Source organism: Onychomys torridus, chromosome 3 (assembly GCF_903995425.1).
Source record: "Onychomys torridus chromosome 3, mOncTor1.1, whole genome shotgun sequence".
NCBI classification, from domain to species: domain Eukaryota; kingdom Metazoa; phylum Chordata; class Mammalia; order Rodentia; family Cricetidae; genus Onychomys; species Onychomys torridus.
This window is the reverse complement of record NC_050445.1, coordinates 80,691,725-80,718,200: the sequence shown is the minus strand read 5'-3', so window position 1 is coordinate 80,718,200 and position 26,476 is coordinate 80,691,725. Positions and strand designations below refer to the sequence as shown.

The window sequence follows — 26,476 nt, the reverse complement described above, 5'->3', positions numbered from 1 at the left end:
GGTAACCCAGGAAATAGAAACACTTTCAAAGACATGAAATTCTACATGTGCAGATTACTGATTACAGCATCATTTGTAACTGCAAAATGCTGGCAACTACTTGAATGTCCAAACATAGATGATTATTTGGATACCTTGTGGCACATACACACTGGAATGTATACACAATGAGTCACGTAGCTGTAAGGGAGAAGGAGGAAGATCTTTATGAGGTGATGTGGAGTGACTTCCCTAAGATTCAGGTATGTAAAAGATGTTACTCTTGGGGTTGGGGATTTAGCTCAGTGGTAGAGCTCTTGCCTAGCAAGCGCAAGGCCTTGGGTTCAGTCCTCAGCTCAAAAAAAAAAAAAAAAAGATGTTATTCGAGTAAAAACATAGAGAGCATCTCACTTTCTGTGTCTTTTAGTTTTGCAAGAAAAGGAACACAGGGAGAGAATAGGCCAGAAAGTCCTGAGTTTGTTTACTCAGAGCACAGGTAGAAAGGGAGAGTGGGGGCACTTCTGAATCTGTGTGCTGCTTTCACTAACCTTCTAACCTTCTACAAGCAAAGAATACAAAATAAGGGACTGGAGAGAGGGCTCAGAGAAGTTCCCAGGACTCAAGTCAGGAAGTTCCCGACTGACTGTAATTCCAGCTCCAGATCAATGCCCTCTTCTGGCCCTCACGAGTAAACATATGTACACACATGGCATACAGACCACAAGACACACATGTATGCCCTTAAATAAAAATTAAAAATAAATCTTCTATTTAAAAAGCAAGCCCTCAAAGATAGGAGGGAGCAGTACTAAAACTAACTACAAACATCTCTGAACTAAATACATACCTGCATTATGGTGACTGGTATCACTGTTGTTCATGATTATTTTAGGTTACTGGGTGCTGACCCCAGGAGTAGTTTTTAACCCATCCATCTACAACAGTGCCTACACAAATTTGGCTAAGAGCCTAGATGCATCGAAGTGGGGTGGGGTGGGGTGTAGACACACTCCCCTTAGGTTCCCCTACAGACCCAGCTTGGTTTACTAGGTCCATAGGTTCTGCGTGATAGCTTCAGAAGCATTAAGTTACAGGGCATATATAGGACAAGGCAAACTCAAAATGACAAAGGCCAAATCCAAATAATTGACAGCAAGAATGAATGCCTCAGTAGCCAATTTCTCCTTGGAAAACTTCTCCACAAGGATTTGTTCTGAAGTGGCCAAAATCCTGGGGGGGGGGGGGGACCCTGTTTTACAGCATTCCCAGATTCCAGGAGCACCCACTCGCTGGCGGCGTGTCGTCCTGGTGAGCTTGAATGGTGCGCCCTGCTGTGGGACGGGGGTTTGTAGCCCTTCCTCTGATACAGGATCCTAGCCTTCAGTTACCCCAGGTCTCTGCTGGGCATGCTGGTTTTCTTGTGAGCAGCAATTGATGTCTCCGAGTGCTCTTTTCAGCTTTAAAAGGGCTGCCAGACAGTTGGCTTATCACATGCCGCTACAACATGCGACCGCAGAAATGCACAAATTAAAAAAGGAGTGTTCCCGATGAACCAATCGTAAGCTTTGTTAAACCACAGAAGCAGAGCGAGCTGTATATAGAAATCATTTCCTCCCCTCCAGGTGTTGGATACTGGCAGTCGCCCGGGCTCGCAAATCCTAGCTGTTGAAAACTAAACAGACTGCTTTCTTCTCTCAGCTTTCTCTTCCGTTCCTCCTTTCCTTTCATCCTCTTTCTTTGTACCAATAACATGTAATCGGGTTTAAACGTAACAGCTGGTTTGTAAATTCTAACTCCAGTGCCTGCTACCCCGGAACACCAGAGTCACTATTTGCAAGTCAAGTGTTCATCAAAGCTTAAAGAAAAACATCTTCAATTGTCATTCATCATTCCCTAAAATTTAGAATGGTCCAATGCCCGAGTCAGTAAATGAGTGTACTTTTTTCGCTTACATAATACCAAGTCATGCTTTCTATTGAATGCCCCTGCAGCCTCCTCAAACCTATTCAAAACCTTCACTGACAAACTCGCCATGTGGGCATGAAAGCGAGCATCGGCCCAGTAACCCTATGTCTGTGGGTAATTTTACCCAGGTCGAAGTTCCCAGAACGTCTTAGAAAGTTCTGGGTGTTTGCGGGGAGGCCGGTGGAGAGCAGGGAAGCCCGGTCCCGGGCTCCGAGGCGGGGCGGGCTCGAGTTACTGATGCACTACCGCGGGCCACCCGCGCCTCCTCCGAGAGCGCACCGAGGCAGCAGAGTGGTGTGCACCGCAGTGGCGGCTCCGCCCAGCGCAGCCCTGGGCAGCGCCGGTGAGTACACGGTGGCCAGGGTCCTGGGCACTCCGGAGGGGACCCCGGACCCACCAGACCCGGGACTCTGCCTGTCACTGCCACTCTTACAGATCTGTCCCTCTGCCTGACTCTTGTTCTCTTTTCCCACTAATGGCCAGTACATCTGACTTGCCTATGTGCCTCATGTTCTCAAACCCTGCAGTGTAAGATACGAAGAAGCGCTTTCATCTACAACCTCCCGTTCCCCTTCTCAGCTGCTTTGTCGGGAGGGACCTTTTGAGGCCTCATTGGTGCCTTGTTTTCAATGGTTCCAGTACACTGAGCTGGCTTTGTCTTGTGCTTGCCTCGCTGTGGCCAGCATCCAGGGTCCCTCTTAGCTCTAGCCTGTTTGTATACACATAAAACTTAACAAAGCAAAGCCTCATGTCCTGTCTGGAGACCAGCTACCTCCAGTTTAGTCGGGTGGACTCTGCTAGCATCTGCCTTTTCTGGGTTCCTGGGTTCCAGGAGTGGGCCCCTCTGCTAGGCACTAAATAAAGCATGGACCTCTGCCTTCCACTTCCCAGTTAGTAAAGTGGGTTGCTATGAGCTTTCCTACCCTGAAATGTGGTATTGGTCTCCTTTGCTCACCAAATCACTGAGACAGCAGGTGCTCTGCTGTAGTGGCTTGGCAGGTTGTAGTTGGTAGGAGCCCTTAATGTAAAACAAACTTTACTGGTACTAACTCTGCCTCCTTTAGCTTGCCCATTGGCCAGTCTTTGCCCAGGACACAAGCTGGACATTCGTGGTGAATTTAGCATGCTAAGACAGGAAGACTGCCAAGATCTGCAGGCAGATCCCGGTTAGCCATGAAGTGGGGTCTGGAGGTGCCACTGGAACTAGAAGTAACCAGTGATAAGAACCAAAAGTGGCAGTTTGGGGGAAGATTCAGCTGTTTCCTATTGGAAAACTGGGGATTGTATGCATTGGATATCAATGTATTCTCTACCAGTAGTGTCCAACACTTTGATATTATGATATGACATTGACATCTACAAATGGGTTGGGCCTCATTCATTGTTTTCCTGGGATGCAGGAGGCCCATAGGCCTGTAGGTTAAATGCACTGGCAGGCTTAGGTACTAACAGGACACGGAAATGGAGGAGACTCTGAAACATACAATAGAAAGTCTAGGCATTGAAAAAAAATGAAATGTGAATTTGTGGGGGAGGCGTAGCCTGGAGAGCCAAACTTAGGGCATAGCAAGCCCCCACAGTGAGCGGCAGCCCTGGCTGAAACACACTTTTAACTATGGGAACAGAAAAATCGCCTTGCATCAGAAGACCTTAGCAAGTGGAGGAAATGAATTACAGGTAAAGGATTCCTGGGTAAGATTGCCCTGACTGATGATAGCTTAAGTGCACTGCTGGACAGGTTTCTGGGTTGTTAAGTAACACCAGGGGCCCCATTCTGTCGCACAGCACGGCCTTGTTCTCTCTTTAACTACTCTGAAACTAGACAGAGTTACACTGTCCTCATTAATTTATGAGTGATACCAAAGAATTGACTCAATCCAAGTATTTCAATGTCTTCTGTATATAGGTGCTCTGCTCAGAGTTGAGGGGTGAATACTGGGGAATTTCCTTCTTGGCTGAGTAGGAAGGTATTGATGCAAGCTTGCATGGTCTATTTGATTGACAGTCCAAATTGGTTTCCAGCTCATTTGCAATTCCTTCTGGATATTCTAATGTATCCTGTAATTTTTTTTCCCTTGCATGTATCAATAATTCCAAAGAAAACAGTTTTCTAGGATGTACCCTGATGTTTGCATTGCCATTAATACAGTTAAAATTCATGAAGAAAGTGAGGAAATTATGCCTTCCCTTTGCTTTCCAACCAGTGAACTCTCAAAACAAAATCAAAATGGATACATTTACTCTTCCAGGGTCTCCACACTATATTTTTGTGTAAGTCCCAATTTTATGAGATGTTTTATTTTATTTTTTGAAACACAGTCTTGTGTAGCCAAGACTGGTTTCCAACTACATAGCCAAGAATTACTCACACCTTTCTAATGCTGGGATTACAGGGGCACACCACCATGCCCAGCTTTTGCAGCTTTGGGGATGGAACCCAGAGCTTCCTCTTTGTAAAGTAAGCACTCTATTGAGCTAAGACTTCAGCCCCTCCTGAATTCTTTTAAGTCTGTTTAACATAAAACCTTTTGATCTAGACACTAACCATCACCAGAGTCACCCTTTAAAACTAGTGGTGACAAGCCTTTTTCAAAGAGTGGCAATGATTTCATCTCTAGGAAACTGTGCATGCATTCAAAGTATTGCATACCTTCCAGAAAATTCCTGGTGCCCACATTGTGGAACATCAAACAGGGCAGATGGGTAGAGGGAAATAGACATGAAGCCAGGATGTAGGTAAAGTTCCACAACTGAATGGATACAAGTTAATGTACTGTCAAATAGAACAATCTGACCCTGGAGTAGTCTTCTATGATTGAGGTGTACCAGTCGTACTGTCTGTGAGACTAAAAAGGCTGACTAATTTTGTAATTGAGCAAGATCACTTTTTCTTTTCTTTCTTTTTTTTTTTTTTTTTCCAGAGCTGAGGACGGAACCCAGGGCCTTGCGCTCAGTAGGCAAGCTCTCTACCACTGAGCTAAATCCCCAACCCCTCAAGATCACTTTTTAATGTTAAAAATATCCCACCACCACCAGATCTCATGTGTCCTAGGCTAGCCTTGAATTCACTATTATTACCCTCCCTCCAGCTCCCAAGTGCTGGAGTTACAGGTGTGTGCTACCACGACCAACTCTCTCATTCTTCTGTTTTTATTGTTCTCCTCGAGAAAAAAAAAAATGCTCCCTGAAAGATTTGTTTCTGGTACTGATGCCCCAGTTGAGAACAGTTGCTCACACACAGCTCTGTCCTTATGAGTATGAGAATGATTGAGTTGAAAAATTGAATTTCAGCCTGGTAGCTCAAGCCTATAAGCCCAGATACTCTGGAAGCTGAAACAGAAGTATCACAAGTTTGAGGCTACCCTGGATAATTTAGGAGACCCCATCTTAAAATAACCAAAGAAAGGGAGCTAGGGATGTAAGTGTGTGGTGGAGTATTTCTCTAAACAGTGTAAAGCTCTGTGTTTGATATACTATCACACACACACACACACACACACACACACACACACACACACTGAACTTTATCTCACACATCCTCACAGTTTCTCTTTTCGAAAAATATTCATTCTGGGCAGTGGTGGCACACGCCTTTAATCCCAGCACTCAGGAGGCAGAGCCAGGCAGATCTCTGTGAGTTTGAGGCCAGCCTGGTCTACAGAACAAGATCCAGGGCAGTCACCAAAACTACACAGAAAAACCCTGTCTCAAAAAACCAAAAAAAAAAAAAAAAGAAAGAAAGAAAAGAAAAAGAAAGAAAGAAAAAAAGAAAAAGAAAAATATTCATTTTGGTTTCTTATATCTTTAAGTATTATATGCCACATAAACTACTGTGATAGCAGTCTGTCTTGGAAGGGAATGGGTTAATTGTGAATGAATAATGCTGAAGAGATGGTGCAGCCGGTAAAGATAATTGCCACCAAGCCTGCTAGCCAAATTTGATCCCTGGAGTTTGTATGGGAGAGAGAGAGAACCAACTCCCTCAGGTTGCCCTCTCACTTCTTAGGTGAATACTGTGGCATGCCCCACCCCCACATACACACAAAATAAATACATTTTAAAACAAATAAATAAAGTTTAATAAAAAATCATGGATAAAAAGAATACAAAATATCCCGGGCATAGTTCCCTTCGTAGAACAAACTGGAGAATTCTAGCTTAATTTTCCTTTCTTCTTTGCGCAGGGGACGGTGTACTGTCCCTTTTCCAGCCCTCAGCCCGGACCACAGTTTACTGTCCTGTGCCTGGAGCTCCCGGCCGGATTGTCATCCCCTGCCTCTTGTGCTATACATTGGATCTGGGTGAGTAAAGACCTCCTGGAAATACAAGCAGGTCATAGGTAGCAAGAGATTGTGCCTGAACCAAAGGAATCCTTATGTTTTCTGTAGGCCAGGACCACACACCACCTTGGAAGAAAAGCATGAGAGCATACCAGAGCTTACTCTCACTTTTTAACTTTGATCAGGCTCAGGCTAACTATTTTCAGAGATCCACCAGCTTTGATTTAACACTGTCCTTAATGGCAGGTGAACAACTAATGGTCAACTCTAACATGTCATGGGTAGGAGTCACTGGATGAGTAAACCCATGGAGGCCATGGCTTGAATCTAACTAGGCACAGTCATTTGGGTAAGCTGTCATGCTGGATGGAACAGTAAGATAACACAAAGGCCAGCGGCTCCCCAACACTTTATAGAGTTCCATTGTGCTTGGATTGCCTACAAGTTTACTTTAAAATATTATTTTTGAAGCAAATATTCTTATTTTATTGGCCTGATACCCTAGGTATCTCTAGTTTTTGGTTGTTTTGTTTTGTTTTGGGGGTTTTGTTTTGTTTTGTTTTGTTTTAAGAAATACTAATGTCCAGTCAAGACAGAAGATCATCAAAAACTGACCTGAGGCCCTGTCCCTGTTTAAGGAAGCAAGCCTCAAAATCCCCATCATACACAGCCTGCACCAGCACAGCACCCACCGAGTGCTCACCATGCATACACATACATTTCATACTAGTGGTCCAAGCCAGGCTTCACTGTATCAAGGCACAGGGCTATGTCTTCTCCCTCTCTACTCCCAAAATGCTTTGCAGAGTTCTCAGCTCCCCATCTCTCTTGATGGGTGAAACTCTGCCTATCCGTGTTGATCAGCTGTTCTGAAAGGCCCCCAGGGATGATAACATCTCTTCTCTGGGTATCCATGCCAGTGTTTAATAGCCTCTTGAAATTGCCTTGACATGATCTGCTATTGTGGGGTGGGGAAGGAAGGAATAAAGATAATCACCTCCATTGTAGCTGAAATGTGAGTTTCTGTGGCCAAGTTGAGATAAAGAGTGATCCTCACACCTTTCTCAAGTAGCCAAAGACTATTGGATTACCAGACCAGGAGAGGGAAACAAGAAGACATTGCTTACCTTGGTTTCTTGTTGGGACCTGATCTTCTTGCCATTACATTGTAATTCCTGTAATTTTCTCACTTGAAAAGTTATTCTTTGATTTAGAGATAACTAATTAAAGTGTGATCCGTTATCATTTATCCTACTCTTTGTTCTTCTTACTCCTTTCTTTACATACTAAGTTACGTAGAATACAAAAGAAAAGACTAGCAGGTTTTCCAGGAGGAAAGAGCACCCAGGTAAGAGGCAGGCAAGTGGCAAGGAACTGCATTTAACTTTTCCCCCACTCACTCCCCTTTGGTTTGTTCTACAGCTGCACATCCCGCCTGTGCCAGTACAGGTGAGCTTAGGACTCATGATTCTGTGTGTTCCCTGTGGGCTTCCATATACAGTATGTGGAGTGGAGCTTCATGGGTAAACTGGCAGCCCAAGCATGCCTGAACTGACCCAGATGGCCAGTCCCAGGGTCTAACTTAATTCTTGAGAATGTCTTGGCTTAGAGGATTTCTTTTTCTGGAGTGGGAATTTTATTTGCACTCAAGTTCCTTAACTGATACCAGAATCCTAAGGCCTACAGGACCTGCTTTCCTGACCCTCCAGCCACCATAAAAGACAAGTCCAGGATCAGATTCGTTTGATAAGCTTATTTCCAATCATAAGATGTCGTAGTATGGGAACAGGCTGTTTTACTATTTCATGGCTGGTTCTTTACCAGCTGCTTACAGTGAATCAAGGTAAGGACAAAGGCACTGGAAAAAAGATGGATTTGTCACCATAACTTTGATGGAAACTTAGGATTATTAAACTCGAAAGCATACTCATATGGTTATGCACTAGCATTTGCCCTCTCATACATCTAACTTGTTTAAGATCGTATAAACAATTTGGTTGTCTTGGTTCGTAAGGTAATCTTTACTTTTTAATTTTTTATTCAAAATAATAAAATGCTGTGAAACAATTTGAAATGATAAAATTTCTCAATTGGTCCCTAGTTGAACACTTACATATAAACATATTGAATGAAACTATGATTACATCACTTGCCTCTTCCCTTTCCTCCTCCAGCCCTCCCTCCAACTCCCTGTGTGTCTTTTAATGTCAATCTACAAAAGCAACAGTGGTTTTTATTTATTTCTTCCTCATAAATTCACTTAGCTGTCCAACAGATTTCTAATGAAAGCCGCACTATACCCTCATCCTCGTGTAGCTATATTTTCATGAAGGAAGAAGATAAAAAGGAAAGAAAGTATATATAACATAGGATAGATGGCAGCAAGTGCTACAGAGGGAAGTGGCTGGAGAGAAAACTGCAGGGGAGTTGTACAGCTTCTAAAACAAGGTGATCTGAAAAAAAACCAAAACTCCTCATAGTGGACAAGAGTTTGAGAAGGTGCTGAAGAGAATGTCGGTCCTGCCCATTTCTGTGGGATTCTTTAAGGTCAGTTCCTATAGTTAAGTCTAAGTCACAGCATCCTCGTGTTCCTTGGTCTGACATCCCAGGTGAGGCTCTTTTCTTGTCCTGTTTGGTCCCTTTCTCCCTAAGGCTGACCACACTATAGGCTTCAATCTCTCTCTTCCTGGTTGCCCTGGAAATAAGGGTGTCTCTTCCAGTTTTATTTTGTTAATTTGGCAGCCCAGTGACCTACCCAGTCCCTTACCAGAGAACTAGGAAGCTGAGCGACTACACAAGGAAGCACGTCTTCCAGGTCATGAGTGAGACTTGAAAAACCAAGCCACTCTTGAACAAGCAAACTAGGACTGTGCTACACATAAAGTTGACTCCAAAATGACACTCTTGCCATAGTTCAGAAACCTCAAATCATAATGTAGCATAGAGGTCCAGTACAAACTTCCTTAGTTTAGAACCATTGTGATTAATTCTTAAGAGAAACCATCTAAAGGAGGGTGGATTCATGTCAGCTTGCTGTTTCTGAGGCTTTGATTCATGGTCACTTGGTTCTATTGCTTCTAGACACGTGCATGGTGAGGCAGAACATCATGGCAGGAACATATGCAAAGTAATGTGGCTTACCCCTTGGTGGACAAAAAGCTAAGAGAGATTAACAGAGTTCCAAGATAAGACATGGCCCCCAAGACATGTCCCCAGTAATTTATTTCCTTCTGTCACCCCTGAAAGTTCCCAGCACCCCCACTAACATAGTCAAGTTATTAATCCAGCAGCATATCAATTGACTAATTATATTATACCCACAAAGCCTGATGTTTGGACCCACCATCTGAGGACCAACCCCTCAACACATGAGCCTTTGCTAAAGGAAATGCTTGATATCCAAACCACAGCAATCAGTGAAGCCTCCAGAGCCCTGGCAGGGTAGACATAAAGTTCAGGGACACTTTCAAACTATAAGCACACAGAAACACACTCCTTTTCTTATTTCATATGTGTTCACAATTTGAAAAACCAATCAACTCCCATAAGGGAATATCAGCTAACAAAGCATTTAAAAGAAAAGTTAAAGTGCAGTGACATATGTCTTTAATCCCAGCACTCAGGAGGCAGAGGCAGGTGGATCTCTGTGAGTTTTAGTCCAGCCTGGTCTCCAAAGTGAGTTCCAGGACAGCAAGGGCTATGTAAAGAGACCCTGCCTCAAAAAGAAAGAAAGGAAGAAAGAGAGAGGAAAGAAGGAAAAGAAAAGAAAAAAAAAAAAAAGAATTGTCATGAGGACCAACCTTCAGCAGCTCAGGGATTGAGAGGAATCCACAGGGTCGGCGAGCTAATCACTCAATTTGACTTTCTATCTAATGGAGTAAAACTTAATTCTCTGGGACCAGCAAAAAAAAAGGGAACACACACACACACACACACACACACACACACACACACACACACACGCACACACGCACACACGCGCACACACGCGCACACATGCGCGCACACACACACGCACACACACCTTTAGGGTCTCTTTATCATCTTCTCTCTTCTTTATTTCTTTTTTTAACCTCTGTCCCGATGTGTACCTTCTGTACTTCTCTTGATGTCTTCCTTCTAGCTAACTTTATTTTTTCCCTTCCAGCTTATATACCCCAGCAAAATCTTTCAAGCAATATAAAAAATTACAATGTGGTTACATTCTATTTTTCAAGTGAATGATTACAGTGAATACAGGTGAAAAATAACATGTTTTCCATATCCTTTACATGATTAAACATTTTATGTATTATATGTGAAAAACAAATTATCTCCAAGAACTCATATACATTCATGTCCAAGCAACTTTTTATAGATTAACAGAGATGTAAGAAAATCAAGGTATTTCTCTTAGCCAGTTCTTTCAGTAGCAGACTGCATTTTGCAGTTGCAGAGAAAGGGTCAATCACTTTATTATTTATCTCAAAAAGTAACTTTATAAAAAGTTTAAAAGAATCACAAATGTAAACTTCCATAAATTAAAAACAATCAGTCAGCTCTATTTTAAATCCTCAGGATGCACACCCACTTAGCAACAGTTTTTTATATTAGGAAGCTGAGAGCAGAAATGGATACAAAGAATTAATCATCATCCTTGATCACCAACCCATCCTAGCAAGAAAGGCAAGTCAGATAATAATAACCAAGCTGTCTTTGTTCTTGTTCCCTGACCTCAACAAGTCCCTCACTATTTGCCTTTCCTAAACTTTAAATTGTTCCCAAGATTTTCTATCTCAAAGCCATTAACACAAACGTCTTAACCTAACCTTGTCATTATTTAAAGTTTTGTTTAGGCTGGGCAGTGGTGGCGCAGGCCTGTAATCCCAGCACTCGGGAGGCAGAGGCATGCAGATCTCTGTGAGTTCGAGGCCAGCCTGGGCTACCAAGTGAGTTCCAGGAAAGGCACAAGGCTACACAGAGAAACTCTGTCTCGAAAAACCAAAACCAAAAATAAAGCTTTGTTTAGCTATGATTCACACCAAAACCTGTGAACACATCTCCCAACATGTTAGGATTAGAAGAATTTAAGCTAGCCTAGCTTCTGGGACACCATTGTTTTCCTTAATCATTAACCTAAGCACAGTCTATTGGACTCCTCAAGAGAAGGCATAAGTCCCAGATGCTGCTACTTCCTTGGCCCTATTTTCTACCCTCTGCAGCCCCTGCTTCATCAGGGGTGGGGGTAACACTATTGCCTACTTTACCTACATTAATTCTCCCACTAAACTAACCTCTGTCACAATCCCTCACTGTACGTATCATCAAAATTCTATTTAAGTTAATACTATTGCTGTATAAAATCATTGCTTTAGTTAAACAGTACAGCTTTAAGAGGAAATCATCTTCATAATAATCCACAGGTAAAAATGCCCAACAGAATGCTGTGCCCTGGGCGCAAGACCCACAAAGAGACCACCAGAGACACAAACTCACCCAAATGCAAAAGCAAGGTTTATTGGAGCAGTTCAAGCCATGCAGCAGGGACCTTGTCTAGTACCCTGACGCAGTGGAGGCTGGAGGAGGTGCCCACCCCTCTGCAAGCTCAGTTTTTAAAGGCAAAAATCACAAGGTTACATTGGTTAGGGGTGCTAGTACGGGTACAATTTTGATTGGCTCAAGTTTAAGGGGCTTTCCAAAATTTCTGTTTTATCTTACTTTGCAGTTTTGACCAGTTGTTTGTCAAACTTTATAGACTATCTCCAGCATTGGGGCATTTTGTGGTTAATCAATTGTTACTGGATGGCCCTTCAAACATCCTGACTTTGTACTTTTGAGTTCCTGGGACCAATGTCAGCAGCTCTGAGAATTTCAAAACCCATGCTTATTTCAAACTGGGGTGAGGTGTGGTGGTATTGTGTTCCCCAAAATATTGTGCACACTAATAAACTTATCTGGGGTCAGGAACAGAACAGCCACAATACTAAAATACCAGATAGGCAGTGGTTGCACAGCCTTTAATCCTAGCATTCCAGAGGCAAAGATCTACCTGTATCTCTGAGTGTTCAAGGATACAGCCAAGCGTGGTGACTCACACCTTTAATCCCAGAAAGTGAGCCTTTAATCCCAGGGAGTGATGGCAGAAAGCAAAAAGGTATATAAGGCATGAAGACCAGAAACTAGAAGCTTTTTGGCTGGTTAAGATTTTAGGCTTTTGAGCAGCAGTTCAAGCTGAGATCCATTCTAAATGAGGAGTCAGAGGCTTCCAGTCTGAGGAAACAGGATCAGCTGAGGAACTGTGAGGTGAGGTAGCTGTGGCTTGTTCTGCTTCTCTGATCTTCCAGCGTTCACCCCAATACCTGGCTCCTGGTTTGTTTTTATTAATAAGACCCTTTAAGATTCCTGCTACAGTGAGGGGCTTGCTTGAAATGGGGGTGTTTTGGTTCTTTGTAGAATGGGATATTTCCATAAGATAATCACACTACATTTAAGGCAGTGGGGATCCCCCCTACACCTATTCACACCATGCCAGATACCAGAAAAAATGGCAGCAGCAAACATGTAAAGACACAGCAGTAGCAAGAGGTATTCTGGAGCTGAAGCCCCTGCCTTGCCTGTCTGAGATTCACCCATAGTGCCCATTTTGGTGGGCCTGTCTCCAGACAACAGTTGCTACCTTCTGTTCTTCTGACATAGCCACCGGCAGAAAAGAAAAGTTAACATTAGAAAGGCAGGTAAACGGCTTTAGTTCCATCCCTCAGGAGACTAAGGGAGGAAGACTAAGAGAGCAAGGCCAGCCTGAGATGCAGAGCAACACGAAGGGCTGGGACGTAACTCTTTTGCTGTAGTACTAATCTAAGATGTGTGAAATCCTGGGTTTGATACCCAGCATGACATAAAACTGGCATAATGGTTTACACCTGTATTCCCAGCACTTGGCAGGTAGAGGCAAGAAGATCATAAGTTTCCAGTCCTCCACAGTGAGTTCAAGGCCAGCCTGGACTACAGAAATTTTTTCTCAAAAAAAAAAAAAATTTGAAATTCAAGAACAAGATGATAAGTGTGTTAAAAAAATATTGAATGAATAAAAAAGCAAAAGGAGGCCAGGTGTGGTGGTGGTGCCTTTAATCCCAGCACTGGGAGGCAGAGGTAAGAGGGTCTTTGTAAGTTCAAGGCCAACCTAGTCTATATAATGGGTTCTAGGACAACCAGAGCTATGTAGAGAGACCTTGTCTTAAAACAATAAAATAAAATAGCAAGGAAGGAAATAATATTATGAAAATTAAATGAGCCTATTTCAAAAAGCTATAACAATGAACATATAGAGATTTAGTTTAAAATATTTAAACTTTGTTATTATGGTGGGGTTCTAGGAGCATGCATGCCACAGCACATGTGCAGAGCAGAAGACAACTTTGTGAAATCAGTTCTGTCCTTCTGCAGTGGGTTCTAGGATCAGGCTATGCAGGCAAACACCTTTATCTACTAAGCCATCTTGGTGGCCCAGAATTGTTTGAATTAATGTAACTATTTAAATAACATATTATAGCCAAAGATATTAGTGAAACAGAAGCTGAATCTGAGAAAACTGGCTGGTATCAACTCAACAACATAAAAAGGTGGAAACGTGAAAGGTACAAAACACAGTGAAGGCTGGGTATCACTGGGAAAGAACACTGGTTTTGCAAGCATGGAGACCTGAGTTTGAATCCCCAGTATCCACACCAAAAAGCTGGGTACTCCTGCAGCCCCAGCATTAGGGGTCAGAGACAGGAGGAAACAGAGTTCTTACTGGCCAGCCAGCCCAGGGAAAATGAAGGAGAGCTTGTGTTCAGTGAGAGCCTCTGCCTCAAGGCAATAAGGTGGGGAGTAAAAGAAGGCACCCAACGTCCGCCTCTGGCCTCCACATGTGTGCACATGTACTTGTATACACACAAATATTCCGTGTACACACAAAAAAACAAGACACACTGATATAAGATGCTTCAACAAGTATCTAATAGAAGTTACAGAAAAGATAACAGAAAGAATGAATTAGCCTAATTGGTTACATAGGTAAATAAATTAAACAGAGGTGTAACTTAATAAAAATGGGAGTGCATAAAGACACTTAAATACTCATTTTTCATGGTAAGCATTCATAGATAATATCTAAATTTGATAAATTTGTAAGATAGATACAATTTTACTGTTTAGAGCAGTGGTTCTTGATTCTAGAGATTGTTTACTTTCTGAAAAGTCTCACTGTGTTGTCTGAGCTTGCCTCTAATTCCTGGGCTAAAGAAATCTCCTGCTGATTCTCTCAACTAATTGGAACCACAGGTATAGAGCATCAAACCCAGCTATAGAGATTTGGAAATTAGTCGTAGTAGTTGGGAGGGTGCTAATAGGATGTAATATCAAGAACAGAAAGCCTGGGAAGTGTTGTAGCTCAACTGGGATCGTGCTTGCCTAGTTTGCATGAAGCCCTGAGTTTGGTTCCCCAGCATGCCTGTCATCGCAGCACTTGGGGGTGGGGTGAAGTGGAGGCATGATGATAAGAAAGCCACCGTCATCCTTGCTATAGAGTGAGTTTAAGGCCAGCCTAGACTACAATCTACCTTCAAGAAGAGGAAAGGAGAAAGAACTAAATACACAGAACCATCTCACCTAATTCCACCCTATATACCAAAAATGAACCTACCAGAGAGGTCTGGTAATGAGGGCCAGTAATGCCAGCTACTTGGGAAGCTGCAAATTCAAGGCTAGTTTGGGCATGTAAAAAGCCCAAGGCATGTTCAATCCCCACTACCAAAAATAAGAATACAAATAAGCTGATCAGAAAAATAGTAAAGAAAGTGGTTATGTTAGGGACTAGAACAACAGCTAGAGATGTGGAATAGTTTGTTATTTCATCCTTAGTATTTCCACAAGGCTTTAGGTTTATTAGGTCTTTATTATTTTGACCAAATGTCATCATTTTAGTGGGAAAATGATCAGATTAGCCAGCAGAGTCTCCTTCCATTTTCACTTGAAGAATGTTGTCTTATTAAAGTGTCTGACATCCAAATTTCAGCCCCAGTTTGAATCACTAGGCCCTTCCTGCAAAGATTCTGGGAGCCATGTTGTTAAGATTAATGATATTTCAAGTTTCTTGGTTGGAGGATAAATCTGGCACTGTATCAACTTATGTGATTTTAGCTAATCTGTGCTTGAAGAGATTCGATTTCTTTAGCAGAACTGAGTGATTTCTCCTTGGCAGAGTGGTGTTGACCAGGAGTCACCACTGACTAAGGAAGACAGTGAAGATGGAGTGTAGGTAAATGGCTAGAGACTGCAGTTCAGACTGGAACCTGCACTCTGCCTTGTAGGCCCCCTAAGATCTGATCCTTCTCACTCAGTCTCCTTTTCTGTAACCACCCTGTTGTGCCCAGAGGCCCCCTAAGGCCACCAAGAGACTGAATCCGATGCAAAACCAAAGAGTCTTTACTGGCCTCTTGGTCCATGTGATGTAGCAGCAGAGCAGGAGAGACCCTCAGTAGCAAGGGAGCAGGATTTTTAAAGCAAGGGAAGTTTGGGGGTCTACAGACTACATAGGAACAGACTCAGGACTGGCTTATGTGAGTGGCAATCATGTTAGTAACTTTTAATTGGCTAGGGTTAGTTGGAGATTACAGTTATCCATTTTGGGGCAGGCCTGGACAAGTTCCAAGCTTTGTCCTTGAGCTGCCTTGAGTTGGCTGGCTCAGTGGCCTAGGCTTGGTGTGTCCTATCTCCTTGTCCCTGCTGGCAAAAGCATCAGTGATTGTCTTTTGTTCATGGCTCTCTCAGAAACTGGTTGCTCAAGTCTCAGGAAACTGAAAACTGAGGCCTGTTCTCTGAGAGAAGACTGAGCATCCTGTCATGGTGTCTGCTTGGTCCTTTCACACCCAAGTGTGATTTCTACCAGTGTCTTCAGTAGAAATTTCATAAATATCACTTCTCAATGCTTACTTTGCCATCTTGAGCAGTATCTCATACCTACTCCTCTACATTATATGTTGTTAAAGAATCCCTTAAAATCCAACCCTTTCTGAGGTTTTTTCTTGAGCCTGACTTCTAATTTGGCTTAAATCATTTTTCTTTATAAACAATAAATCATGACAAGTGGGAATATATGCCCATAATTAATATTACTTAAACAAAGTTAGATAAACATTGACATAATCTAATACACACTCAATGAGGCAGCTAAGATAAGAGCATGGTCTCTGAAGTGGGACAAAACTAATTCAATCCCAGCTGTTGTGATTCCACCAGAGCCTGAGGTACTTCATCTGAATTTATGGACAATTCTTACCAACAAGGATGCTGAAATTCTTGCCTGAAGTTTCATAACAGCTAACAACTGTGTCTTTCTTAGGGTTTCTATTGCTGTGAAGAGACACTATTACCAAGGTAACTGTTATAAAGGAAAAGATTTAATTGGGGCTGGCTTATAGTTCAGTCCATTGTTGTCATGGCAGATGGCGTGCAGGCAGACATTGTAGTTGGAGAGCTTCTCTCCAGGTTCCACCAAGCTCCCATGGTCCCACAACCCACATATAAAATAATCATGCAGACACTTATATTATTTAAACTGTTTGGCCATTAGGTCAGGCCAACCATTATCTAGCTCTTACTCTTAAATTAACCCATTTCTGTTAGTCTATACTTTGCCACGTGGCTTGTGGCTTACCAGTGTCTTTACATGTTGTTTCTCATGGCGGCTGGTGGTATCTCCTCCAGTCTTCTACTTCCCAGAATTCTCTTCTGTCTTGTCCCGCCTATACTTCCTGCCTGGCCACTGGCCAATCAGAACTTTATTTACATAGAGTGATATCTACAGCACTTCCCCTTTTCTTTTTTTTTTAAAGGAAGGTTTTAACTTTTACATAGTACAATTACATATAACAAAACAATTATCAAGCAAGAATTATAGTTACAATATTAAAGAAGATATCCTATCTATCTTATCTTTGTGAGTCTAAAGTTTTATATCTAACTTATCTTTTATCATAACTGAGGAAATTATAACTATCTAGTCTTCAACCACATCAAAGACCTCAGAAGGATATAATATTACCTGAAAAACGGGAGAAGGATGCAAGCAACTTTTGGGAGTCTTGTAGGGTAGACATAGACAGCTGGCAGCCTGGACAGTCACCTAATGTTCCTTTGTAAAATTGGGGCATTTGTCTTCAGCCCACAGGGCTAGAGTCTCTCAGTCACTTCTCTCAGTGTCCTGTAGAATGTTTGTCTGGCAGTTTCCTCTGCGAAGCAGGAACCTGAAGGACCATTTTGTCAAGCAAAGTTTAGTGGTCACCTTTCTATGGGTCCTGCATGTCCAGTCGATCAAGCAGTCCAGGAAAGAACAGTTTCTTGCCCAAATGGCTGTTTTTTGTCAAGGTGAAGATAAATTCCATATGAAGTGTCTTCAATGCCCATCTTCCTCTCTGAAGTAAATTGGTGCTGCCAGGAGTAGACATGTCTCACTGTCCAGAAAGTCTAAATTTTAAAAGTATTTTAAATGCCATATTCTGTAGGTCTTTGAAGTATTTGAAGATTACCTATCTATCTGAAATATCTCTATGTATATCTAGAAGACTTAACTAACATGGCTATGAGTATGATTATCATAGATGACTAATTATCAATCTATTTTTAATTATCCATATCGATTTAAAATGAGCTATACAAACATAATACCTTAAACAGGAGTAGAAATATACACACAGTATAACAAAATTAACTTTAAGTTTGTATCAATAGACTAAAATCTATACCAATGTAAAACGTTTTAAACAAGTTTTTGCTCTTTAGAAGTAAGTTCCTTAATCTACCCTTTTGTCCTATTATATCTACATCCTATGCCCTTTCCTTCTTTAGAAAGAGATTGCATTTATAATCAACCCGATTTAAGTAAAAATATTGGTTTTTCTCTGTCCCACACCAGAGGGCTCTTCTGATTTGGGACACAAGAATCTCTTAACCTTTTCTTTTAGCAATATGTCTGTGTTTAGAGAAGGAGTGAGCCAATTCCATCTCCAAAGCCAGCTTGATAATTTTGGGAATGTGGGTGTAGTTTCTCTTACTACTTCCTGCTGGAGGGGGGCACTGTATCTTATGGGGACACAAAGAAAATTTTAGTAGTCCATTAGGGTAACCTCTGAGCCAGTTGCCTTGAAACCATTCTGGATGTCAGATCATCTGGGCCATTGTGTCATCGGAGACCTTTCAGGTGGTCTTGGCTGATCAAACCTGATGTATCTTAATCTGGAACAAATCCACAGCCTCTGGCTTTCTGTGGAAACAAAAGCAGAGACTCCTTTCCAAAGCAACATATCCTTATATCCAAATTTTGAAGTCAAGGTGTCTTTAAAATTTACATATTTGTTTAACTCAACAGCTTCTATGATCAAATCTTTTTTTGTAGTTAAAAATCCCAAAGACAATATAAACCAGATTCTCTGTGTAATATCCATCTTTGTAAGACTGAAACGCCGCTGTGGCTGCTGGCTCCGCCCACCTCAGTTTCCCAACATGGCGGTGGTACAGTTTACTGCCAGCTCTGGGTCTGGAGCCATGTGTACCATCAACTATCAGAAGCAGTTCTATCAAAGCAGTGCATAGCCCAGAAACCTTTTTTCCTTTTCTTTTTTTTTTTAACTAGCAAAGGCTAAATCCAACATGCAGCAGAGTAAAGTGCCGCTTGTAGACTCCTCATTCCCATCACACTGCAGGTCAGATGCACACGCCAGGAACCTGCCACAGTAGCTCAAACCGGCAGGCTGCCTCTACCTTGAGAAAGACAACTAGGAAGCTGTTTTTAGCTCCGTTTTAGAATCTTTTTTCTCAGGTTTTAGGTGGAAATTCTTGCCAACATGTTGGACGCCATTTGTAGTTGGAGAGCTTCTCTCCAGGTTCCACCAAGCTCCCATGGTCCCACAACCCACATATAAAATAATCATGCAGACACTTATATTATTTAAACTGTTTGGCCATTAGGTCAGGCCTACCATTATCTAGCTCTTACTCTTAAATTAACCCATTTCTGTTAGTCTATACTTTGCCACGTGGCTTATGGCTTACCAGTGTCTTTACATGTTGTTTCTCATGGTGGCTGGTGGTATCTCCTCCAGTCTTCTACTTCCCAGAATTCTCTTCTGTCTTGTCCCGCCTATACTTCCTGCCTGGCCACTGGCCAATCAGAACTTTATTTACATAGAGCGATATCCACAGCAAGACATGGTGCTGGAGAAGGAGCTGAGAGTTCTACATCTTGATCCACAGGCAGCAGAAGGAGTCTGTGTCACACTGGGCAGACTTGAGATTATAAATTCTCAAAGCCCACCTCCACAGTGACACACTTCCTCCAAAAAGGCCACATCTCCTAATAGTGCCACTCCCTATGGGCCAAACATTCAAACACATGAGTCTCTGGGGCCATACCAATTCAAACCACCACAGACTGTAACCGGTTTTGACTATTGTGATTCACAGACTTTCCTTATTATCTTAAGTCAGTCTATTTTATGTGCTCATATAAAGTGTGACTTACAACTAGTATCAACATTGTTTAAATATATACCCCCATTTGTAATACAAAATAGTGAAAGAAACCTAAAGAAATATGACTACTGGAGTGATTAACTAAATCACTGTAAATATATTAGATAATATTATACACATCATAAGCAAAATCTATGCCTATGAAACTGTATAATGGTGTAGCAAAATGACTTTAATACAGTGTTAAGATAGAAATAAAAACTATTGAAATGGTCTCTCAGCCATGTAAATATACCACTGTAGTTATTGTGCACATATGTACTTTATAACATACACCCAATATGTGTAATTTATGGACAAAGTATAAGTTTCCAACTTTTTACAGTGGGCATAATAACAAAGGAAACACATTTTGTATACTGAAAACTCAATTTCACTTCCTGAACCTTGGCATTTCCTCACCAACAACCTCCTAGTCTCATCCCTCAAACTTCCGGTCTTCCCTGTGTGCTCCATCACTTCCCATGAGCCTACCTACCTGAAAGAAGTGCTTAAAGGAAACAGATTGCAGCAGACATCAGATTTACTAGTCTCTAAATATAGCTAACTTCTGTGTTACAACCTAATAAGTAAACAGAAATGCAATAGATTTCATTTAAATGAATACATAAATCAGTGTCTCAGCCCTTATGAAGTTGAGAGGTTAAAAAAAATAATTAGGAAATTAAAAGGTTGATATATAGAGCTGTACAGTGGCACAAGCCCATGGTACCAGCTGTGTGGCAGACCAAGGCAAAGGATTTCTTGAGCCCAAGAGTTCAAGACCACCCAAGGCTATATAGTAAGCCTTCACCTAAAATATAGATGTATTATCTAGTAAGATAACAAGTACTACTGAATTATAAAGCCTGTATTCTAAGCCCTTTGAATTTTATACTTAATTTCAATGCAGCATTGTAAGGGTAACTTAAACACATCAAAGAATATATTGTACTCACATGCCCTACAGCTGTTTTCCTGTAGAAAGAACACCAGGACATATTGTTAGGTAACAAGAGCAATGTGTAGCCCCAAGCTAGAGCACACTACCAGTGTTCTCAGAAACATGTTGATAGAGTCATGAATGATCTTTTTCTAAATTATCACAAACAAGGCCTTTGCTTTATGTACTTACTGATTTCAAAAGCTAGAGTCCTGCTCTGGGCAACGTTTAAAAAATCATAATGAATAATATTTACTTTTATTAGTTGTTTATGGCAGTGTACAGACAGAAGACATGAGGAAAACACAGTAAGCTTGGGCATGGGCTCACATACTTGGAATTAAGAGGTTAATATATGTGTTATTCAAGCTCCTGGGCCCTTCAGTACTTGATTACTTTAAAAAGATGGATGAATGCTGTTCTCTTTGCTTTCTACTGCTGTGATAAACACTATGACCAAAAGCAATGTGGGAAGGGCAGGGTTTGTTTCTTCTTACTTCTGCAGCACAGTCCATCATCAAGGGAAGTTGGGGCAGGAGCTCAAGCAGAAGGCTGGAAGCAGGAACTGAAGTAAAGACCAGTGAGGAAGGCTGTTTACTGGCTTGCTCTGCTTGCTTTCTTATACAGCCCGGGTCCACCTACATCAATTAGTAATCAAGAAAATGCCCAACAAACATGTCCATGGGTCACTTTGATGGGCTCCTCTCCCTGGGTGTGTCAAGTTGACAAGCAAGATTAGCCATCCCAGGTTGTCCTCTTATGAAGCGCAGTCTATTCTGCCAACATGGTTCTCACTCCATGTACTTTAAGAAGTAGCAAATTCCAGGACTTGGGGAGATATCTCTGTTGGCAAAGTGCTTACCACATAAGTGTGGGGACTTGAATTGGGTAGCTTGCTCCTGTAAATACCAGTGCTGGGAGGCCAGTGACAAGTGATGCCCAGAGCTCACTGGTCAGCCAGACTGGCCTAATTGGTGAGGTCCAGTTCCCAGTAAGAGGCTAAAATGGACAGCTCATTAGAGGAAACCCCTGGGTGACTTCTGCCCACCTCCCTGAACTCCTGTACATACATATATGAGCACACATGCACACACACTGAAGTATTCAGAACAAATGCAAGATGGGACCCCAATTCTGAGGCCCAGTGCTGAACATCATCCACAAAACCATACTGCATCTCTATTGTTCAACAAAAATTAACTTCAGCTTTTAACTGAAAGCAAATAATTTTGAAACAACTTTTATTTACGAAGATCTGTGTCTTTAAAGCTTGATGACTTTGAATAGGAAATAGAGTTAATTTTTAAATGTTTTTAGATAAGTCACTTCCCACTGAGTGGATGTAGACGAATTTATTTTCTTGCCTTAGAAAGTTACAGTGAACAATCTCCAAAGCCATTCCAGATCTAGAAATCTGGAATAAAAGATATTGTAAATTATTCAAAATTCTTTGCTTTATAACTCTTGAAAGTAGAATTTGAACCTAAGCTACATATTTCTTTTATAATTTGCATTAAATATTTGAAAGACAAAAAAGAAAAATATAATGTATTTGCACAACTTGCTTACATCCTACTCAGATGTTTCCTTTTTTATTTTTAGGTAGACGGTGGTGGGTAGATAAGTGGATGACCAAACAGGCAAGTGGGTGGGTAGACAATAGGTAGGTAGACAGGCAGGTAGGCAGGTATAAATCTCAGTTTTGCCATCGCCTAGTCAATGATTTTGTGTTAGTTTTGTTGTTACTGTTTCTTTTCTGAGATGAGGTCTCACTCTGTAGCCCAGGCTGACCTTGAAACTCTCAGCAGTCCTTCTGTCTCAGCCTCCCAAGGTCATACACATCAGCCATCACATCCAGCTCAAGTTAGTGGTTTCCTATCTTGGCTGACTGTACACAAGAACACCCAAGAGCTTCCAAAACTCTCCATCCCTAGCTGATTCTCACAACAATCAAATTAGAATCTGTGGCAATGAAGTCAGGTATCAAATGTAGTTAAAACTGCCCAGGTGACTCCAGCACTCAGACAAGGCTAAACACCAGTACCCAGTATTAAAATGGCAGGTTCAGAAGTGTGTTTGCTACTAACATTTATGAAGGGGTGTAGAGTGATGCTCGTGGCTGGCCTCGGCTATGGCCACGGCCGAGGTTTGGTTGGCGCTGAATACTGCGGGTATATGGCAGCACTGGTGGCTGGCTGCCGGCCCTGGTGGCAGACGAATCATGAACCATGTTAGAGCTTTATTAGGAGGAAGGAGAAAGAGAGACAGAGACAGAGACAGAGAGACAGAAAGACCAAGCAGAAGGGAAGTACAGAGAGAATACAGAGAGAGTGTGGGACGGCACGTCTGCTTTTTAGGCTGGGACGCCTTTGGCAGGCTGATGATGTAATAAGGACAGAATCCTTACAATGTGTCCTTACTGTATTTGAAATTCCCCAACATTGGTTTCAATTACTTTTAGCAATCATGCTATTTTATACAAGAATATATTGGTTATATTGTATGGTACACTATAATGCTTCCATTTATAAATAATCTCATTTGGGTTTAAGTTTCATTATTAATTACCTGAAAGTCTAGAATTGTTCCCGATAGGTTTTCTACACACACACACACACACACACACACACACACACACACACACACACCCTATAATAAGTTTCTCTGCTGAGACACAGTAAGCCAAATCAAGCAGAATTGAAAAAGTATAACAACAGGTATATTGAGCAAAACAACTCCTAAATGGGTGCACTGATCGAGGCCAGAGAAGTTGTGCACCCAGGCTAAGGCAGGGAGGTTTTATAGGTTGTAGGAGAGGGGTCATGATGTGTCTGCCACAAGCTGGGTTTGTGCCCAGATATGGTCAAACGCTGAGCACTTAGGTGGCTGGTGGTGTCAGGGGAGAAATTTGCAATAGCTGCAAAGAATGCAGAACTGGGCTTTTTGTCACCTTTTCTTTGTTCGGAGACTCTCTGAGTGGGTGGGATTGGAGAGGGAGAGAGAGAGAGAGAGAGACCAGAGAGACAGAGTGCCTACCTCCTAGGCTGAGTCCTAAGTTGTCTTTGTGAAGCCAGGCTTCAGTATTTTGTATTTTTTTAAGTCACTGATGAGATTCCAGCTTCAGGCAGAGTTTAAAGCCAGTGTTTTAAGTGCTGATTACTACCTGACCCTCTGAATGCCCTTGGAAATATGCATGTAATCTCCCTGGCTAGTAAAATAAAAGGAACTCAGATTCTGGGAGAAATACAGAGGTGGCAAGTGGCCTTCAAAAATGCATGTGAATGTAGAATTCCTGAGGTTAAGGGTAGACTAAGGACTTTTGCAGAAACCTTCTAGCAAAGGACACCAAATCCCATCTATGGGATTTTCTTTTTCTCTCTTCTTCCTAGCGACCATAAAGTGAATAGTTCTCTGTTACCATACCCCTCTGCTAAAGTGGACTGAAGCTATACATTTAAAAAACAATTTCTCCTTAAGTTGTTTGCTCCAAGATTTGATGACAGTGATGACGTCTGGCTAACAGCCTCACTACCAAGTCTTACTGCACAGGTCCATTCCTTCTCACGGCCCAAAACATGGCAGTGCAGCTTGTTTAAAAAGGGTTGGGGGGGGGGGGGCGCTAGCCCTTTCCTGTTTTACTCTCCTTTTCTCCACCTTGGTCTTTGTGTTTATTGTTTTGTCATCGTTATGAATCGCTTCATGCAGCTCAGGCTAGACTTGAATTTTCAATTTTCCTGTATCAGCTGCTCAGGTCTCACAATCTTTTCACTTTTATTACATATACATGCCCATGTATGTCTCATTTCTTATGAAAAAGTAAGTCCTTGAGATTTATTGATACTAATATATAGTTACTTTGTTTCTTTTAGCTATTATGTCTTGTTCCATTTATTGTACAATGTGTATTTTTATTACATAGAAGTGCATATTTGCATTTTTCCAATTGCTATTGTAGTTTTCCCATGAATATTCTTGTATATACCTCCATATGTACAACCATTTTATTCTGTAAATATTTATTTTACTTATATAAGTAATGTTCAGTATGCATCAGGGAAAGGTATCAACACTACTCCAAATGTAGCCAACTTTGAAACAATACCATAGTGCACTGCCTATTTTAACTAGGGCTACTGAAGAAGTCACCAAGTCACCTCAGCCCTGAGCAGAATAGCAAGGATTAGTGAAACACAGAGAAAGGCGCTAAAACACCTTCACAGGTGTGTGATCAGAGTAAGGACCAGCCTTACCATCTTTTCTGTTAGCTTGACATACAGCTGATCAGAGTTCCCCTGACTCCTACTTCTGCTAATATGGAACTAGAGGCTGTGGAACAGTCGCTAAACTACACGTGAACTCTTGTTGAACATTTACATGTTACCTATTTATTGTTTTAAGGGAAAGTAAATAGGTTGTATGGGTTTTCTGATTTATTTTGTTCACTATATTTATTAGTGCCTACTCTACACAACATCATGGGAAGTGTTCTGGGGTTTCTGAGAAGTCCTCACAACCTAGAACACCCTAAGGAAGAGATGGCTTTTACCATCTAAATGGGTTTTTATTTTCTCCCTTAATGACCATTCAGAAATGCTTGTCTCCTGCTATCGGTGAATAACTGCAGACCATGGATCATGCTGAAGAAAATGAAATCCCTGCGGCAACCCAGAAGTACTACGTGGAAAGGCCTATCTTTAGTTATCCTGTCCTTCAGGAGAGGTTGCATGTCAAGGACAAGGTCTCAGATTCCATCGGGGATAAGCTGAAACAGGCATTCACGTACGTCTAGCCATTTCCTCTTCTGCAGCATTTTGCTAGGAGAGTTGCAGGGTTGCATGTGTAAAGGAGGTCTCTCTGTGGAATTGGAGAAAGAATGGATAGTGGGCACTCCCAGCTTACAGAGCTACCCCTGGTGGTTCAGCTGCTGTCAGCATTTTGATTGGTCATGTGACCATCATGCATTTCACCACATGCCTTAGTTTCATTTCCCTTGCTCTGATAAAGCAGCCTGACAAAAAGCAGAAGGAGGGTTTATTTAGCTCACAGTTCCATCATTGCAGGCAGGCAAAGTAGGAACCTAAAGCATCATAGCCAGTCAAAAGCAAGGGGAGAATATACTGGTGGACCCTTGATAGCTATCTCCTCTCTCTCTCTCTCTCTCTCTCTCTCTCTCTCTCTCTCTCTCTCTTTAAGATTTATTTATTTATTATGTATACAGTGTTCTACCTACACGTATGTCTGCAGGTCAGAAGAGGGCACCAGATCTCATTATAGAGGGTTGTGAGCCACCAAGTAGTTGCTGGGAATTGAACTCAGGACCTCTGAAAGAGCAGTCAGTTCTCTTAACCTCTGAGCCATCCCTCCAGCCCCCTATCTCCTCTCTTAACACTATTCAGGACCCCTGCTTGGTGAAGTGCCACTTTATACAATTAACAATCAAGACAATTCCCCACAGACCAATTTGATCTAGACAATTCCTTGTTGCAACACCACCCGTTCACCACGTCCTAGCGAGGGGCTGTGGATCGAAAAACGAGACAAAGGACAGCGAGTCATTCGTGCCAGGGGATGCCCAATGCCGTTTATTGAAGAAGGGAGGAGGGAACCTTAAACACAGGCTTACAGCACAATGGAGGAACCCTGGAGGGCAGAAGTTCGCTACTGAATGTTTTACATTCTTGCATCTAAGTTGTTTACACCAAATGCAGGAAACACAAAGAACCTCGGGTGAGCATTCAGGAGGGTGGAGACCAGCAGGGAATCAGCACAGGGAGGACATCTG

At 42.0% G+C, this 26,476-nt stretch overlaps 1 protein-coding gene across 1 annotated transcript in view; it reads left to right on the top strand.

The window, feature by feature from the left end:
* The first annotated feature begins 6,191 nt into the window (after positions 1-6,191).
* Slc26a5 (solute carrier family 26 member 5) overlaps positions 6,192-26,476 on the top strand; it is a 60,210-nt gene continuing 39,925 nt past the window's right edge. Inside the window, exons 1-2 of the mRNA XM_036181828.1 lie at positions 6,192-6,245; positions 25,283-25,473. Coding sequence (XP_036037721.1) covers positions 25,322-25,473 — 152 coding nt within the window. The 5' untranslated portion in view covers positions 6,192-6,245; positions 25,283-25,321. The remainder of the gene's footprint in view (positions 6,246-25,282; positions 25,474-26,476) is intronic.